Source organism: Carcharhinus amblyrhynchos, chromosome 5 (assembly GCF_965287045.1).
Source record: "Carcharhinus amblyrhynchos chromosome 5, sCarAmb.v2.hapA, whole genome shotgun sequence".
NCBI classification, from domain to species: Eukaryota; Metazoa; Chordata; class Chondrichthyes; order Carcharhiniformes; family Carcharhinidae; genus Carcharhinus; species Carcharhinus amblyrhynchos.
The window spans coordinates 117,199,173-117,217,461 of NC_137328.1; the positions used below are offsets into that span (position 1 = coordinate 117,199,173).

Below are 18,289 nucleotides of genomic sequence, written 5' to 3' on the forward strand. Positions count from 1 at the left end.
TTAATCCTCCCCCCTCGTCCCTCCCCCACACCCCCTACCCCCAGCCCCCTACCCCCTGCAGATCCTGGCTAGTTAAAATCCCTGGGTAGCTAGGGGGAGAGAGAGAGAGTGTGTGTGATTGACTGGCTGGCTACAAACCTTGGCAATTACCCGAGACCCAGCACAAAGCCCCGTTTGTGGCCGTGTCTTTTTCCAACCCACACTGAGAGAGAGGGGAGGGAGGAAGGGTAAAGTGCCTAGGCGTCTATAGGAGTCCACATCTGCCTCGCTCAGCTGTAGGCACACACCACTCCAGAAAGGTAAGTGGTCTTTAAACCGCATAAATATAAACAAATCTATATTCGAAATCCTGCAAATTAAAAAAATAGCAGCTGTACCTTAGCGAGCAATCTTCAATGTAACATATATCGCTGCTCCAGTTAATTATCTTTTACATCTGCACAATTTAAGACTATCCAAATTGGAAATAAAGGCTGTAGTTAGGAATTTATTCAAGTTTTTTTTAACAGTCTTGGTTGCATATATGTCTTACCACTGCATGTGTTTTCCCTCTCTTCAATTCTCACAAGTGCAGTCATTACAGATATATGTGTGTGTGTGTATATATATATATATTTGTATACATGTATGTATTTGTGTGTGTGTTATTTTTGCTTGTTTTTTTTCAATAAATCTGGATTGCTACATGAATTGGTAGCGTAGCAACCACCCTGTCTGGCTGAGAATGACTGACGAAAGAGTGATCGACCCACACTCTTGCCTGGGTTGCAAGACTATCCGTGTGTAATAGATTGGCTTCCAGTTAATAGAGAATTCAATGGCTTGTGTCGTCCCCAAGCTCAGGTCTGAGTTGGCGGATGTCGAATTCATTCAGAAATTATTCCTAAATTGATTTTTTTTTAAAGTAAATATTTGGGTTACAAAAAGGAGTTACAAAATTGAAATCAGCGCCTTTCTTGTCCAGGGGTTGAGAAGTTATGTATTATATAATATGTATTACATATGGCAGATGTTATGTTATATATCTGTGTGTCTCTCAGATACAATATGTCGATAAAGGACCTTTGCCATCTTCTGCTCCACAGTTAAAGATGAGAGTGCTCACTACTTTCCTGCTTCTGAGCTCTCTGCTCCTTGCCCAAGCCATGCCTGCCAATCGTATGTCTTGCTACAAAAAACTGCTGAAGGGTCGAAGAAGCTGCCACAACATCCCCGCTGGGACCGAGCACTTGCGACCCATTGACAAGGGGCTGGCGGATCACTTCTGGGCCGGGAACGACTGCGAGGTCGTCTGCTATTGCAATTTCCAGGAATTGCTTTGTTGTCCCAAGTAAGTCGCTCCTGTTACAGACACCGCCAGCAGCATAGCTCACAGCACCGCCAGGGGGAGCAGCTTTAACACAACCACTAAACTTGCGAACAGTGCCAGGAGTAAATGAGTCACTTACCAAACTAGTACACACTTTTATTTTCCCTGTACTGTACTGCGATTCGCTGATAAATACTGCCAAGTCTAGTTTAATAATGATACTGAATATTTACAATTCGCTCTTCCCTACAACACCAATTCTGTGGATGCGTGGAGTGTCTTTTAGTTTATTACCAACATGCCAGTGGCACAGAGGGCATCACGGTGGCACAGCGGTTAGCCCTGCTGCCCCACCGCACCTAAATTCAACTCCCGGCTTGGGACACTGTCTGTGTGGAGTTTGTACATCCTCCCCATATCTGCGTGGGTTTCCTGCCGTGCTCCACTTTCCTCCCACAGTCCAAAAGACGTGCTGGTTAGGCGCATCAGCCATGATAAACCCTCCTTCAGTGTACCCGAACAGGCGCCGGAGTGTGGCAACTAGTGGATTTTCACATTAACTTTGTTGCAGTGTTAATGCAAGCCTACTTGTGACACTAATAAACAAAATAAACACCCTCAGGCACCCCCCCCCCCACACCCCGCACCCCTCCCTGAGGAGTTTTCACATGCAATGAGTTACTTGTAAATAATTTGCATTAAAAAATGCCTTTTATCCCCTGTACCTGAAGTGTTTACCAGCCAATAATGTAATCACAGAATCATACAGGGCAGTAGAGGCCCTTCGGCCCATCGAGTCTGCACCGACAAGTGTGAAACACCTGGGCGGAATTCTCCCCAAAAACTTCTAAATGTTGAGTTTGCGGGAAAACTGGAGCAATTCACGTTGGGTTTTTCGATGGGAGTTCACATTCGAATCTCCCACACTCTGTGCAATGAAGAAACCAAAAGCGTGAATATCATTAGATTACGGGGAACGGGGTCTATTCTCGCCCAAGAGACTGAAACCAGCAGGTCTGTGCACATGAGCAGTGGCCCCGAACCACATCCAGCCAGTGCACAGACAGGACACTGGTTTAATGTTATTCCTGTTTGAGGGGATTTGTTTCAATTCTGTTTATCTACATAAAGTCACCAGCCCAGACTTTGTGGTCAGTGCTGAGGAACGGCTCTCCCTCTTACCTAGAGCTGAAATCAGACAGTTAATGGTCCTTTGAGCAGTGAATTACTGGCCCTGAACTGCCGAGCTCCAGGGGAGTGGCACCCAGGGCGTATACCCCAGATGATGTCTGGGGGACAGGTTGGAAGTCCCGACACAAGGACAGGAATTGCCTGGGAAGTTTAAACTTCTGGTGCAACCCTCTGCTCTGAAATTCCAATTTAAATCAGAGACTTTAGATGATTCTGACTCTCTTCGCTGAATAGTTACCCAGGAAAAAAATTAGGAATTTAAAGCATTTTTAATCCCTGGGCCGCCTCCCGAACCTCCCCCACTCCCCCTCCCCCTCCCCCTCCTCCAGTAGGCACGACTATCTCAATGAACCCCATAATTAATCCCCAACCCCTCCCCACCTGACCACCCTCCTGATCCCCCCAACGACCTCGTGACATCCCCAAATCCCCACTGGACGACAAGACTACCACCCCCCCACCCTGTTTCCACAACTAACACCCATATCCCCGTCACCACCCCCCCCAAACACCCTCCCAGTCCCACAACTAATCCCTGTCCTGATCCTAGCTACACGCCCAAACAGCACCTCCCTCCTCCCAGTACCCCACAACTACTTCCCCCACTCCGTCTTAATCCCCCCTTCTCAATTTGGCTTGGATATTTAAACCTACTTCTTTAAGGCTTCCTTTCCTCTGACTCTGCTATTCCATAAGGAAGGCCTTAGGAACCCAATACGTCGCATTTTTCTAAAGAGGCCTGAGTCAGAAGCTCGGACACAAGATGTGCAGCTGGTCTCCAGCATATGTAAAAAGGAGTGGAATAGGGGTGGCACGGTGGCACAGTGGTTAGCACTGCTGCCTCACAGCATCAGGGACCCAGGTTCAATTCTGGTCTTGGGTGGCTGTTTGTGCTGAGTTTGCACATTCTCTCCGTGTCTGCGTGAGCTTCCTCTGGGTGCTTGGGTTTCCTCCCATACTCCAAAGGTGTGTAGGTTAAGTGGATTGGCCATGCTAAATTGCCCCTTGGTATCCAAAGATGTGTAGATTAGGTGGATTAGCTATGCTAAATACAAGAGGTTACAGGGGCGAGTCTAGATAGGTGATGGCCTAGTGGTACCAGACTGAGCTGCCACCGGGATTATACGCTTGAGACTCTGGTACCAGCTGTGGTTAAAACTCAGCTAATGTTTTGGGGACCCAGATTCGAATCCCTCCATGGCAGCTGGTGGAATTTGAATTCAATTTTTAAAAATCTGGAATTAAGAATCTATTGATGACCATGAAGCCATTGTCGTTTGTTGGAAAAACCCATCTGGTTCACTAATGTCCTTCAGGTAAGGAAATCTGCCATCCTTACCCAGTCTAGATCATAGAACCCTACAGTGCAGAAAGAGGCCCTTCAGCCCATCAAGTCCGCACCGAACACAGTCCCACCCAGGCCCTACCCCCATATCCCTACATATTATACCCACTAATCCTTCTAACCTACACATCCCTGGACACTGAGGGGCAATTTCTAAGCATGGCCAATCAACCTAACCGGCGCATCTTTGGGCTGTGAGAGGAAACCAGAGCACCTGGAGGAAACCCACACAGACAGAAGGAGAATGTGCAAACTCCACACAGACAGTGAGCCGAGCCAGGAATCGAACCCAGGACCCTGGAGCTGTGAAGCAGCAGTGCTAATCACTGTGCTACCATGCGGCTCTGGAATCACAAAGTCTGGCCTACTTGTGATTCTAGAGCCGCAGCAATGTGGTTGACTCTTCATTGCCCTCGGGTAACTTGGGATGGGCAATAAATGCTGGTCCAGGCGGTGACTCCCATGTCCCACAAATTAATTTTAAAAAAGATGCTTTCAAGGAGAGTTGGTGCAGACTTGACGGACTGAATGGCCTCCTTCTGCACTACAGGGATTCTGTTGTAGTCCGACTGCGGCATTCCTTGGAAGTTCTGGCCTACAATTACAAGGGAGCCTTCACAGCATGGCACCTTGCACAGGAGATCTGTGGCTTGAGCAAGCAATGTAATCTTCAGCCTTAAAGTTGTCACTGAGATAACATAGAATCTAACATTTAAAATACGTATGAAAAATATTGTGATTCCATACAAGGATGCACATTGAATGTGCTGTTTCCTTTTTAATTTCTCACAAAAACAATTTTAAAATTGTATTTTTGTTTGTTTTTCAAGAAATCCAGACATTATATGAATTGGCAATCTAACAACCACCCTGTCTTGCTTAGAGTGAATGATTACATCAAGAAATATCAGTTAATTCATTGTACAATTGTACAGAAAGCAAAACAAAGGGGAGGAGATGGAAAGGCAAAGTCAAAATAATTTAAGTTTTAAAAAATCTCAAACAATAATTAAACTCTGAAAGAATGGGACTCCACTCTTATAAAAGTAAACTTCCAGTGCCAAAGAGATTGTTTGACATTAATTGAGACTTAGCGTGGCATTAAAAATTCACTACGCTTGAAGGTACCAGCCTAATGTTTTCTGTCACGTCTAATGGGTACCTGGTGAGTGAATGCCACAACTTTATGCCATTACATGGATTTCAATGCCAAGTTTACTCTGGACATTGGATCCAAGTCCGAGGGGGATTGAATATAAAAGTAGGGAGGTCTTGCTGCAGCTGTATAGGGCATTGGTGAGGCCGCAGCTGGAGTACTGTGTGCAGTTTTGGGCGCCGCACCTGCGCAAGGATATTTTGGCCTTGGAGGGAGTGCAGAGGAGGTTTACTAGGCTGATACCGGAGTTGAGGGGGTTGAGCTATGAGGGGAGGCTGAATAAACGGGGCTTGTACTCGTTAGAGTTTAGAAGAATGAGGGGAGATCTCATTGAGACGTATAAGATGATGAATGGGATGGATAGGATAGAGGTGGAGAGACTCTTCCCGCTCAAAAAAGACAGTAGGACTAGGGGGCACAGCCTCAAGATAAAGGGGGGGCGGTTTAGAACGGAGTTGAGGAGGAACTTCTTCACTCAAAGGGTGGTGAATCTCTGGAATTCTCTGCCCGTTGAAGTGGTGGAGGCTGCCTCGCTAAATATTTTTAAGACGTGGGTTGATGGGTTTTTGATAAGCGAGGGGATTAAGGGTTATGGGGAGAGGGCGGGAATGTGGAACTGAGCCACGACAGATCAGCCATGATCTTATTGAATGGCGGGGCAGGCTCGAAGGGCCAGATGGCCTACTCCTGCTCCTATTTCTTATGTTCTTATGTTAAAATATTGCAGAGGTAGAGAGCAAATGGCACCTGGAGAACTATGTGCAATTTTGTCATATTTAAGGCAGGATACACTCGCAAGGGAGACAGTTCAGCAAAGGTTCACTGGCTTGCAATGAGATTATCTTATGATGAGGGGCTGAATAAGTTAAGTCTACATTCCCGGGAGTTCGGAAGAATGAGAGGTAATCTCCTTGAAATATTCAAGCTTCGGGAGGAATTTGACAGGGTAGAGAGAGAGAGGTTGTTTCTTCTGGCCGAGGAGTTGAGAACAAGGGAACAGTCTGATCATAATATGTAGGAGTAGGAGTAGGCCATTCAGCCCATCGAGTCTGCTCCACCATTCAACTGGATCATTCATGACTGATCTTAAATAACTGGGGCGATTCTCCCAAAAGTGCTGAATTGGTAGGAAAACTGTCCCAGGTCACGACTGTTTTCTCAGTTCAACTTCGCACTCGAAGATTCCCCACTGTGTGCACTGCAGAGGTCCCAATCGTGAATCTCATTAAAAATGGTGGAGCCTATTCGTGCCGGAGTCTGACAGTTCTGGAACTCTGTACGTGCGCAGTGGTCCCGATCTGTCAGTCTCCCCTTTTGCTGGTCAGCTCCATCGCTGGCCCAACCTGCAATGCTGCCCTCCATCCCCCCACAGCCCGATGGTAACCCCCACAACAATTCCCAGGTCAGCCCTGACCCATCCCCCTGCCCCGGACTGACCCCATGTCCCACACTCAGCAGTGGCGATCCTCCCACTCCCTCACCCTGGCAGAACCCCTCCTCCCCCCCTCCTCCCGCTGACCCTCTCTCCTGGGGTCAAACCCCCTCCGCGAGGTAAACCCCCCCCACCCCCAGCAGACTGCCTCCCACCACCACCACCACCACCTTCCCTCCCCACCACCAACCCCTCCCCCCCCTCCATTCCCCACCCCCCCCAACCAGCCCATCCCAATCGCTGCCCTCCCTTCGTCCCAGACTGATCCAGTCGGCAGAGTGGCAGCGGGACCCCCCACCCACCTCCACCAATTAACCTCTCGGCCCCACCCACAGTAGGTCCCACCCCCTTGTCACTGACTGATGCATGATGAGCAGCACCAATGTGTCCCCTGGGCATGGGCACTTTGCCCCTTGGGCAGTGCCGGGGGCACAGGCTGGCACTGCCAGGGTGCACATGCCCAGAGGGCACCTTCCCTCCCACTACCCGACTCCTGGGAGGCCCCCATTGTCCCCCCCTTCATTCCGGTGGGGTCTCCCGCTAGTTCCCCAAATGCGGGGAGTTACTCTAAACCCCGCTGGAATGGGAGATTCAATCGGGATCGGCAAGTTCCCGATAATGAAATGCGAAGCATATTTAAATTGCATTAAAAAGAAGATTCGAATGACTTACCTGCCTTCCCGCCAGTTTCCAGCGTGGGCCAGACTCTGACTGTTCTCCAGCTCTGGGAGATGTGCGTGTGTTCCTGGAAATCCTGGGAAAAGGTCGACAATGCGCATCTCCCAGTCCGGCCCACCAGAAAAGTTGCAGGTCGTGATGGGAAAATCGCCCTGAATAATCCTCAACTCCACTTTCCTATCTTATCCCTATAATCCCCATGGTGGGCGGCACGGTGGCACAGTGATTAGCACTGCTGCCTCACAGTGCCAGGGACCTGGGTTCGATTCCCGGCTTGGGTCACTGTCTGTGTAGAGTTTGCACGTTCTACCCGTGTCTGCGTGGGTTTCCTCCGGGTGCTCCAGTTTCCTCCCACAGTCTGAAAGACATGCTGGTTAGGTGCATTGATCCAAACAGGCACCGGTGTGTGGCAACTAGGGGAATTTCAAGTAACTTCATTGCAGTGTTAATGCCTTACTTGTGACTAATAAATAATAAATAAACCATTGATTCCCTTACTGATTGAAAATCTGTCTGTCTCAGCCTTGAACATACTTAATGACCCAGCCTCTATAGCTCTCTGTGGTAAAGAATTCCACCGATTCACTACCTTCTGAGAGAAGAAATTCCTCCTCATCTCCTTCTAAATGGGTGACCTCCCCTTACAGTGAGATTAAGCCCTCTGATCCTCGTTCAGTCACAAGGGAAAATGGCTGCTCAGCATCTACCCTGTTAAGCCCCCGAGAATCCGATATATCTCAATAAGGTCGCCTCTCATTCTTCTAAACTCCAGTGAGTACAGGCCCAACCTACTCAACCTCTCCTCATAAGAAAATCCCTCCGGGGTCAACCGAGTGAACCTCCTCTGGACTTCCTCGAACACAGTAAAAAGTCTGACAACACCAGGTTGAACACCAATACATCATTCCTTACGTAAAGGGACCAAAACTACTTACAGTCTAACTAGTGCCTCATATACTTTTAGCAAGTCTTCCCCATTTTTCTACTCCCTTCCCTTTGAAATAAAGGCCAATGTTCCTTTTGCCTTCCTTGTTATTTCCTGAACTTTGATGCTAGATTTTTTGAAACATGTACGAAGACCCCAAATCCCCCTGTGCTTCAATCTTTCTCCATTTAAGTAATATTCAGCTCCTTTATTCTTCCTACCAAAGTGCATAACTTCACATTATATTTCATCTTCAAGTTTCAGGGTAAGGGACCAATAATTTACAGCTGAGATGAGGAGATATTTCTTCACTCAAAGGGTTGTGAATCTATAGAGGATTATGGATGTGCCTTCGTGGAATACAATTAAAACGGAGATAGATAGATTGTGTGTGTGTGTGTGGGGTGGGGGGGGTGCAATTCTCCCAAAAAAGATCAAATTTGATTTGATTTATTATTGTCACATGTTTTAACACACAGTGAAAAGCATTGTTTCTTGCGCGCCTAACAGACAAGACATACCGTTCATAGAGAAGGAAAGGAGAGGTTGCAGAATGTAGTGTTGCAGTCATAGCTAGGTGTAGAGAAAGATCTCTAAGTGCTTAATCTCAAAGTGCTGGATTTGCAGGAAAAAACTGGTGTAAATCACGATTGTTTTTTCAGCGGGAGTTCACACTGCAGCCTCCCACACTCTGTGCAACGCAGAGGTCACTCTCGTGAATGTCATTATAAGCTTTGGGTGTGGGGCCTATTCGTGCCAGAATCTGAACTCGTGCGCATACGCAGTGGCCCCAAACTGTCAGTCTGCACTTTGCTGACCAGTTCGAATACTGGCCAGCCAGGGACCCTCCACAGTGCCGCCCTCCCCCACGAGCATTCCCAGACCAGCCCTGACCCCCAATTCCCCCCGTCCAGGAGTGCCCTGATCTCCAACATTCCCTCCCCCACCCCAACAGTGATGATTCCTCTCCCAGCAGGCCCCGCCCCTCCCCGACAGATACCCCCAAGATTAAAAATTGATTTAAATGATTTCCCTGCTGTTCCCCCCGGTTCCCAGCAAGGTCCCGACTATGCCAGATATGTGAATCTACCCTGTCTGATCCCGTTAGAATTTTATAAATTGCTATGAGATCCCCTCTCACTCTCTAAACTCCAATGAATAGAATCCTAGCTGACTTAGTCTCTCCTCATGTTACCGACCTGCCATCCCAGGAATCAGCCTGGTAAACCTTCGCTGCACTTCCTCAGATAAGAATGCCAAAACTGCAAATAATACTCCAGGTGTGGCCTCACTGATACACTGTATAATTGCAATAAAACATCCCTATTTCTAAACTCAAATCTTCAAATTTAATGAGCTATCTGGTCTACTCTTGCTCCTGTATCCATTCTTAAAAGCGGACAACATCCTAATTTCTGTGTTTGAATGCACACTTACAGATTCACTGTCCAATCTACTCCATAGGAAGAGTAAAGACCATTCATCTCATTACTATTCTTCACACTGGCCCTTGGATTTGACAGGCACTATACACATGCATCCTTCAGCTCTCTGATTCTCACCTTCAATGCAGCCTCTCCTTCCTTTATTTCTTCAACCAATCTCCCTCAAACTCTCTCTCTCCAAGTCTTTCCACCTTTAAGAACCTTCTCCAAATCTATCCTCTCTGCCAAGATTTTAGTGGCCTACTTATTCCTTCCCCCAGCGTCTAGACAACTGCTTGTTTACCTATTATGACTTTTTTTCTGTTCCCTTTGTAAAGTGCCCTGAGACATTTTCCACATCAAACATGCTACATGTATGTAACAACCTGCATTCAAGACATTTTGAGACATTTTTGAGTGACATTGTAAGAGTCTTTTATTTTCTTTAATTATGTAATTTAATTTGACAGACAATTAATGGCACAGATAGATTATGTTAAAATGAGCAACGGACAACAAAAACTTGTATCCATGTAGCACTCTTTAAGGGACCCAAAACTTGTCACAAAGAATTATCAAACAAAATTTGACACCAAATCATACAAGGAGGTTTAAGGACTGATATGCAAAAGCTCGACCGAAATGTGGCCTAAAGGAGGAAAGTGAGGTAGAGATTCGAGAGTATGGAGCTTCGAAAAATTAAGGCATGGCCACAGAGAGTGGAGTAATTAAAACCAGGGATGTGCGAGAGGCTAAAATGAATGAAACTGGGAGATCTTAGAGGGTTGTGGGGCTGGAGGAGATTACAGAGATGGGCCATAGAGAGATTTGGAAAATAAAGACGAGATGATAAAATCGAGGTATTGGCAGACTGTAAGCCGATGTAGATCCCTGACAAGCGCACAGAACTTGCTGCTGGTTAGGACATGGGCAGCAGAGATTTGAAGAAGGTGGAAGACAGGAGGTCATCCAGGAGTGTGTTGGAATAGTTAAGTCTGGAGGTAACAAAGGAATGGATGAGGATTTCAGCACCAGCTGAAGTGGGGTGGGGGTGGAGTTGGAAATAGTTAGTGGGGATATGTGGTCAACAGTTCACCTTGGTCAAATACAACATAAAGGCAGGAACAGGCTCTTTTAGCCTAAGCGAATAGGCAAGGAGAGGGGTGGAGTGATTGAGAAGGGACTGAAGAGGTCCAACATCAAACATTCCGCCACACACATTCACAATGCCAAGTGCATTACTTGATCTGGATTCCTATTGAAAACCTGGGAGTCAAAGAAAAATTCAAAATTCCACCTGATTTTAGATAAGAAATCTGGGACGTTCTTCCCCAAACACTTTAAGCGATCAAACCCAGTCGAGGAGGTTGCTGGTCCTCATGCTCCGCAGCACTGCTTTTAGTATGAGGTGATCTCAGCACCGGCCAGAATCAGATCCAGCTCATTCTCGAAGTATTTCAGTAAATCGGTAGCCAGTGGATGAACTGCAAGCCTGTCTCAGGGGCTCACTATTCTCCAGGAGAAGACCAGTGATCAGGAATCACAGAATTGCATTTGTGTCGGAAGAGATGAGCACCAAGTTGATGGAAATGATTATGTCGGTGAAGTCTACCGCCCTAACCAATCCTGCGATGAATGGCTACTGTGTATTTATAGAGTCATAGAGGTTTGCAGCGTGGAATCAGTCCATTCGGCCCAACTTGTCCATGCCACCCTTTTTCTAACCACGAAGCTAGTCCCAATTGTCCGTGTTTGGCCCATGTCCCTCTATACCCATCTTACCCATGTCTATTATATCCTTCACCAATGCATAGAGAAAATGGCAAGGAGCCTGTTAAATCACGCAAACGTTTGAGTCTCATCTTAAGCCTAAAAGTTATGGAAATCTGAATGTCCTAAGGAGACACACAGTACAGTAATTATATTAAATGTTACATGAGATCTCTGGCACAGCAACAACTCCTGAAATTAATTCAAAGTTCATTGAATTCTATTTGTTAACTCATAGAATCCCTACAGTCCATTCGGCCCATTGAGTCTGCACTGACCGCAATCCTACCTAGACCCTTTCCCCATTACCCCACCTATTTCACCTGACACTGAGGGGCAATTTAGCAATGGTCAATCAACCTAACACGCACATCTTTGGAATGTGGGAGGAACCCAGAGGAAACCCATGCAGATACAGGGAGAACGTGCAAACTCCACACAGTCAGTGATCCAAAGCCAGAATTGAACCCAGGTCCCTGACGCTGTGAGGCGGCAGTGTTAACCACTGCGCCACCATGCCACCCATTCTCATAACTCATAGATACGATGCCGAGCATGTCATTGTGTGGTCACTCACAGCTTGCAGCCATGTCATGTATATGTACAAATCTTAGCTAAGTAATTATAAAGAGATTAAATAAGAGATTACAGATTTAATCCGGTTTCACTGAATTCTGTTAAATTGTATTTTTTTTAATAGGAATGTTTGAACATTATAATTTACAAGTTTCATGTCTTTTGAAAGAAATGCTGCTTTTTCATTCAAGCCTAAACGAATAACCTCACATTCGCCCACATTACACTCCCTCTGCCACCTTGTTGCCCCTTCACTTAACCTGTCTGTTTTGCTTTGTGTTCCCCTCAAAACTTAAATTTCTACCCAGCTTTGTATTGACAGCAAATCTGGAACACATTCCCTAACAGCACTGTGGGTGTACCTACACCACATGCAGTAGTTCAAGAAGGCAGCTCACTGCCATCCTTCTTCAGGACAACTAGAAATGAGCAATAAGGGCTGACCTGACCAGAGATGCCCTCATCCTGTGAAAGAATTTAAAAAACTTAAGATCTCTGCCTCTTTGTCTAAGTCTTTAACATAGATTGTAAATGACTGAGACCCCCACATTGATCCTTGCCCTCTTGTGTGGATTTAAAACACCCCATGGCACTATTTCAAGGAGAAGTGGGTGATTTTTGCCCCATGTCCTGGCCAATAATTATTCTTCAAAGTGCCACATAAATGAAAATCATCCTTTTCTCTTTTGAATAGTTAACATTAATGAAGTAAAGATTATTTATTAGTCACAAGTAGGCTGACATTAACACTGCAATGAAAATCCCCTAAGAACGGGTAAGTAATAGGATCAGAGATGGTTGGTATTCTCTAAAGTGAAGATTGATGAAAAATACCTGTTGAATTAATTTGCCTTGTCTTATTTTACAATACTTTCTTAATCTTTTTTTCAAATATCCGTTAGCTGCTCTCTCATTGGCTTCAGTATGTGATGCCCTCAGGACCCATCCTGAAAACTTTCTATGAATCTTTTTCTGGGCTACTTTTCCCCATCTGATTTTTTTTTTCCAATTCTAAGTAGATAAAAATCCCCCAAAGATTATCGCCATAGCTTTTTGACAAACTCCCACTATTTCTTCTGTTATACTCCATCCTACCAAGTGGGTACGTCTCTACCCAAACCACTTCTACATCCTGGTTTCCTGAACTTAAGTCTTTATTGTGCTAATAGCATCATTAATTAACCAATCACACTCCACCTTTTCCTAGCTGCCTCTCTTTCCTAAATGTCATTTTCCCTTCAGTGTTCGGGTCCCAATCAAAGTTATCCTGTAGCCACCTCTCTGGCTCTCAGATCATATTATTTAAATGTATTTGCACTATCAGTTCATGTGTTTAGTTTTGAACGTGACGTGCATTCAGATACAGAGCCTTTAGTTTTGCCCTTTTATTACTTTTGTAACTTCTGGCATTATCTCTGGATTTATTCTTAGATTTGTACTCTATCCCTTGCTGCCACGGTCTATTTATTATTTTCCATATGTGTTCGTTTCTCTCTTGCCTTGTCTGTACTGCGGCACGGTAGCACAGTGACTGCTGCCTCACAGCGCCAGGAACCTGGGTTCAATTCCCTGGGTCACTGCCTGTGTAGTGTTTGCATGTTCTCCTCGTGTCTTTGTGGGTTTCCTCCAGGTGCTCCAATTTCCTCCCACAGTCTGAAAGACGTGCCAGTAAGGCACATTGACCCGAATGTGCCAACTAGGGGAATTCCACAGTAACTTCCTTGCAGTGTTAATGTAAGCCTTACTTTTGACTAATAAATTAACTTTACTTTTTGATTTGCCACATCTTTCCAAACTTGATCCTTTCCCCCACTATTTAGTTTTAAATCCTGTCTAAATCCCCAGTTACGCAGCTCACGAGAAAGCTGGTCCCAGCACAATTCAGATGTCGAGCACCCAAATGATACAGCTCCCATTTTCCCCAGTACTGGTGCCAGAGCCCCATGAACTGGAACCCACTTCTACCACACCAGGCTTTGAGCCAAACATTCATTTGTCTATGTTGTCGATAATAATAATGGATAAATCAATCGTAAATGAAATGTCCTAAATCAGAACATATCAATAATATATGCTCTCCACAAAGAAAGATTTGCTTGTCAAATTATTTCTTTCCATATCAGATGTCTCCTGTCAACAGATTCAACTTTAAAATGAATTAAATTGAATTTGCCTGAATAATTGAATCCTGAGCTACCAAATAATGACTTACCATGATTGAATGTAATAAATTACACGATGTTACAAATTGAGTAGTTTATAGCTAGTCTATCTTGAATCATAGAATCCCTACCGTGCCGAAGGAGGCCATTTGACCCATCGAGTCTGCACTGACTCTCCGACAGAGCATCTTACCTAAGCCTGCCCCACACCCTATTCCCGTAACACCAAGCACTTGCCCCACTAATTCCTTTAACCTACGCATCTTGGGAGCAATTTAGCATGATCAATTCACCAACCCTGCACATCTTTCGACTGTGGGAGGAAATCAGAGCACCCAGAGGAAACCCATGCAGACATAGGGGAAGGGGGGACTTGCAAACCCAACACAGAGAGCCATCCGAGACTGGGATTGAACCCGGGTCCCTGGCACTGAGAGTCAGCAGTGTTCCTGTGAATGTAGCTTAAAATTGTGCTTCTTTGTTTGCTCTTATTTGACCGAGTAAATGAAAATCTAAGTTACTCCATTATGTACAGTATCTCCTTGACAAAGTTATTTGCCAAAGTTATTGGGTTGTGCCCTCCTGGCACAGGACTGTCTCTGGGACCCAGAACTGCTCCCAGGAAGAAACAGTCACTTGCTGTGATATTCATAGACTTGCCTCCTTAGTTGGCGTGGCAACAGGTTCCCAGTCTGAAGGAGATTGGCAGGTAGGTGTTCAGCAGTGGCCTGCCAGCTGAATATGAGCGGCAAGCTTTGGTGGCAAGTAACAGGGACAGAACTTCAGCTCTCGCACCAACAAGGCCGTCACAGTGTGGGGTGAGGAGGGGAGGGCGCACATTGACAGGGCAGCCGGCTCTCTCATCCAGGACAACAGTCTCCATGCTTGCCTGGACCATTGCTCCCACCAACCCCCTCCCCTGCCATTCACCAATCCCTGTCTTTTAAGCTGTCCCCAACCAATGTGGAAAAGTGGACACCGAAAGAGAAATTCTGGTGGCCCTCCTTTACTTAGGCTTAACAAGGCTCCCAATGAGTTCATCAGCGTGGAGGCATGTCCCCTGAACCTTCCTCCTCTAAAAAAGCCGGCACCAGGAATGGCGCTGGGAACTGGCGTTGGCATTTTTGGGCCTCAGCAACCTCCGTCCACACGCAGAGGGCCAAACATGAAGAAGGTCCCAACCACCACCTCCCCCCATACCCCCTTCCCCCCCCACCTCCAAACACTATTTATATTGAATTAGCTAACTGTAATGACTTTAATCAGGCCATTGAAGTTGGCCTATTGGAATACAAACTCCCTGATTAAGGGGTATCTTCTTGGCTGGGTGTCCTGGAGGGGGAGCATACGGTGTCCTAGGACACTGTTAATGCCTCGTGTGTCCGCTGGACATCACAGGGACTGGGGTGTATTACTGAGCCCTTTAATCACATTTTAATTTGATGTTTTAAGTTTCCATTTTGAGAACACAGAGAAAATTACAGCACAGGAACAGGCCCTTCGGCCCTCCAAACCTGCACCGACCATGCTGCCTAACTTTACTAAAACCCCCTACAGGGACTGTATCCCTCTATTCCCATTTTATTCATGTACTTATCAAGATGCCCCATAAAAGTCACTATTGTATCCGCTTCCACTACCTCCCTTGACAGTGAGTTCCAGGCACCCACCAGCCTCTATGGGTCTGTACTTGTTGGAGTTTAGAAGGATGAGGGGGGATCTTATAGAGACGTACAAGATAATGAAAGGGATGGATAGGGTAGAGGTAGAGAGATTCTTCCAGCTCAGAAAGGACAGCAGGACTAGAGGGCACAGCCTCAAGATAAGGGGGGATAGTTTAGATCGGAGTTGAGGAGGAACTTCTTCACTCAAAGAGTGGTGAATCTCTGGAATTCTCTGCCCATTGAAGTGGTGGAGGCTACCTTGCTAAATATATTTAAGACACGGGTAGATAGGTTTTTGACAGACAAGGGAATTAAAGGTTATGGGGAGAAAGCAGGAAAGTGGAACTGATCCACTTCAGATCAGCCATGATCTTATTGAATGGCGGGGCAGGCTCGAAGGGCTAGATGGCCTACTCCTGCTCCTATTTCTTATGTTCTATGTAAAAAATCTGCCTCATACATCTCCTTTCAACCTTGCCCCTCGCACCGTAAACCTATGTCCCCTAGTAATTGACTCTTCCACCCTGGGAAAAAGCTTCTGACTATCTTTACAGTGCAGTCTCTATAATCCACATCACAGCTGAGCAAACAAAGGATAGTGAATGAAGCCCAGTCCACCGCACCGCACAAACCAGCCTGCTATCCATTAACTCCGCCCACACCTCCCACCACCTAGGAAAAGGCCTTTTGTTTCGGGCAGTCCCCTTCCTTTTAAGGAGCGGCCCCTTTTGAATCGTCCCTGAGTTAATTTGATTTTGCTTAATTGGTTGGGCCATAAAAGCGGCCCCTGATTGAGAAGGCAATTGATCGGCCGATCTAGTTTGTATATAACCGGGAGTGTCAGTTCCTCTGGCACTCCCTGGGGTGGGCTGCTGACTGATAGCACTCTGTGCACCGCTGTTGGAATTGTAAATAAAGGGATTCTGGTGAAGGGACTTGTGCCTCTGTGAACTCATTACACTATCCCTGGGTAGAACATTGAGTTGTCGTGTCCCTGTGCAAGACAGGGGAGGAAGCAGTCCCCACAATCGCAATGCAGCAAATTCACAAATGGAATCATTTGTGTGGATGCAGCATGAAGATAGAACTGCAGTCAGGGGCCATGCCTTCTCGAGTAGGAGAAGTCTGTTAAAATTAACTAACACCACACATTAACTAGCTCCCATTCATTGATCATCAGTGATTAGCGCCACCCATTAACTGTTGCCACTTGTTAACCAGCACCACTCAATTATCACAGCCAGTATTTGTCAAAGCTGACATGTGGCCTTAAAGGAACTGTTGACATTTAACAGCATTTTGCTTGACTGAATCAATCTTGTTCTGTTTCAGGGACATTTTCTTTGGACCAAAGATTTCTTTTGTGATTCCTTGCAATTCTCAATAAGAAGGAAATCTAACAGCAGCAGGAAAGCCTTTTACCATCTGGAACCAAATGAAGAATTAAGTGCTTCCCTGTGTACAGAACACTTCTAACTTTTATTTAGAAACAGATATAGAATGTGACTCACCATATGAGAGCTGTTATGCCCTGTGAGCAATTGTAAAATAATTTTCTATGTTTATAGACCCAAAAGAATAGAAACTAGAAGCAGGAAGAGGCCATTCAGCCCTTTGAGCCTGTTCCACCATTCATTTTGATCATGGCTGATCGAATTCAATATCCTGATCCTCCATTCCCCCTTCATCCCGTTAGCCCCAAGAGCTACATCCGATTTCTTCTTGAAATCAGACAACATTTTGGCCTCAACTACTTTCTTTGGTCGTGAATTCCACAGATTCACTACCCTCTGGGTGAAGAAATTTCTCCTCAGTCCTAAAAGGTCCCTTCTCCTCAAACTATGACCCCTGGTTCTGGACTCCCCCACCATCGGGGACATTCTTTCTGAATCTTACCCTGTCTAACCCTGTTAGATAATGTCAGCACTAAAATACACTCAGTTGTACACGTGCTTCAATGTAGCCTTTGAGTCAACAGCTTCTGTTGCCCATCTCACATGATGGTCATATATTATTGTTTAGCAGCAATCTTACTTTTAATTTCTTGCTGCTAAAAGAACAAGCTCAAATGCATATAAATTACTGATATTTATCCAAACTAATTCCATAATTCTCTCTTGATCCTGCACAGCTTGTCTTCCCAGCAACTGTGAACTTACTTGTTCCAAAATGTACATTCAAGTAACACTTACTATTTGTGGCATCTTAAAACTTAACATAAAAACTATTTAGCGCCCCATTTTATAGATTCTCTTATGATATATCAAAGCAATTTTATTGTTATATTGTCACTGTTTTGAAAGGTATAATAAAAATACTTAAACAGTTTCAGCTGGTCAAAAGCTTTTTTATTTCACAAACATTCCGACTCTGATTGTAGTTTTCTTTTTCCTCTCTCTACACACTACTTGCCTAAGTCCTAATTAGAAGCAAATTATTTTAATGATTGCCCGGGCCATTCCCTCTGGGGTAAGGATGGGTTTAAGGAAATTGCGTTAAATGTGGCAACCAGGGATGGAGATGACTGAGGGCTTTCAGTGTCTTGGAGAGCAGTAGAGGAGCAATCAGATCATAGAATGCCTACAGTGCAGAAGGAGGCCATTTGGCCCATTGAGCCTTCACCGACAACAATCCCACCCTATCCCTGCAACTCTGTG

The 18,289-nt window shown here is 45.6% G+C and overlaps 1 protein-coding gene across 1 annotated transcript; it reads left to right on the forward strand.

The window, feature by feature from the left end:
* Window positions 1-227: 227 nt before the first annotated feature.
* On the forward strand, window positions 228-17,948 carry LOC145343501 (scrapie-responsive protein 1-like). The gene is made up of 3 exons (XM_080189751.1): window positions 228-299; window positions 1,086-1,330; window positions 16,965-17,948. The coding sequence occupies exons 2-3, from the start codon at window positions 1,092-1,094 to the stop codon at window positions 17,017-17,019; spliced, it is 294 nt and encodes a 97-aa protein (XP_080045877.1). The 5' UTR covers window positions 228-299; window positions 1,086-1,091; the 3' UTR covers window positions 17,020-17,948.
* The last annotated feature ends 341 nt before the right edge of the window (window positions 17,949-18,289 follow it).

What these genes read in the sequence shown, in the direction of transcription:
- LOC145343501 (XM_080189751.1), top strand. Translation starts at nt 1,092, where the DNA reads ATGAGAGTGCTCACTACTTTCCTGCTTCTGAGCTCTCTGCTCCTTGCC. An exon ending in GAATTGCTTTGTTGTCCCAA is followed by an intron (nt 1,331 to 16,964) that starts GTAAGTCGCTCC and finishes GTTCTGTTTCAG; the next exon opens with GGACATTTTCTTTGGACCAA.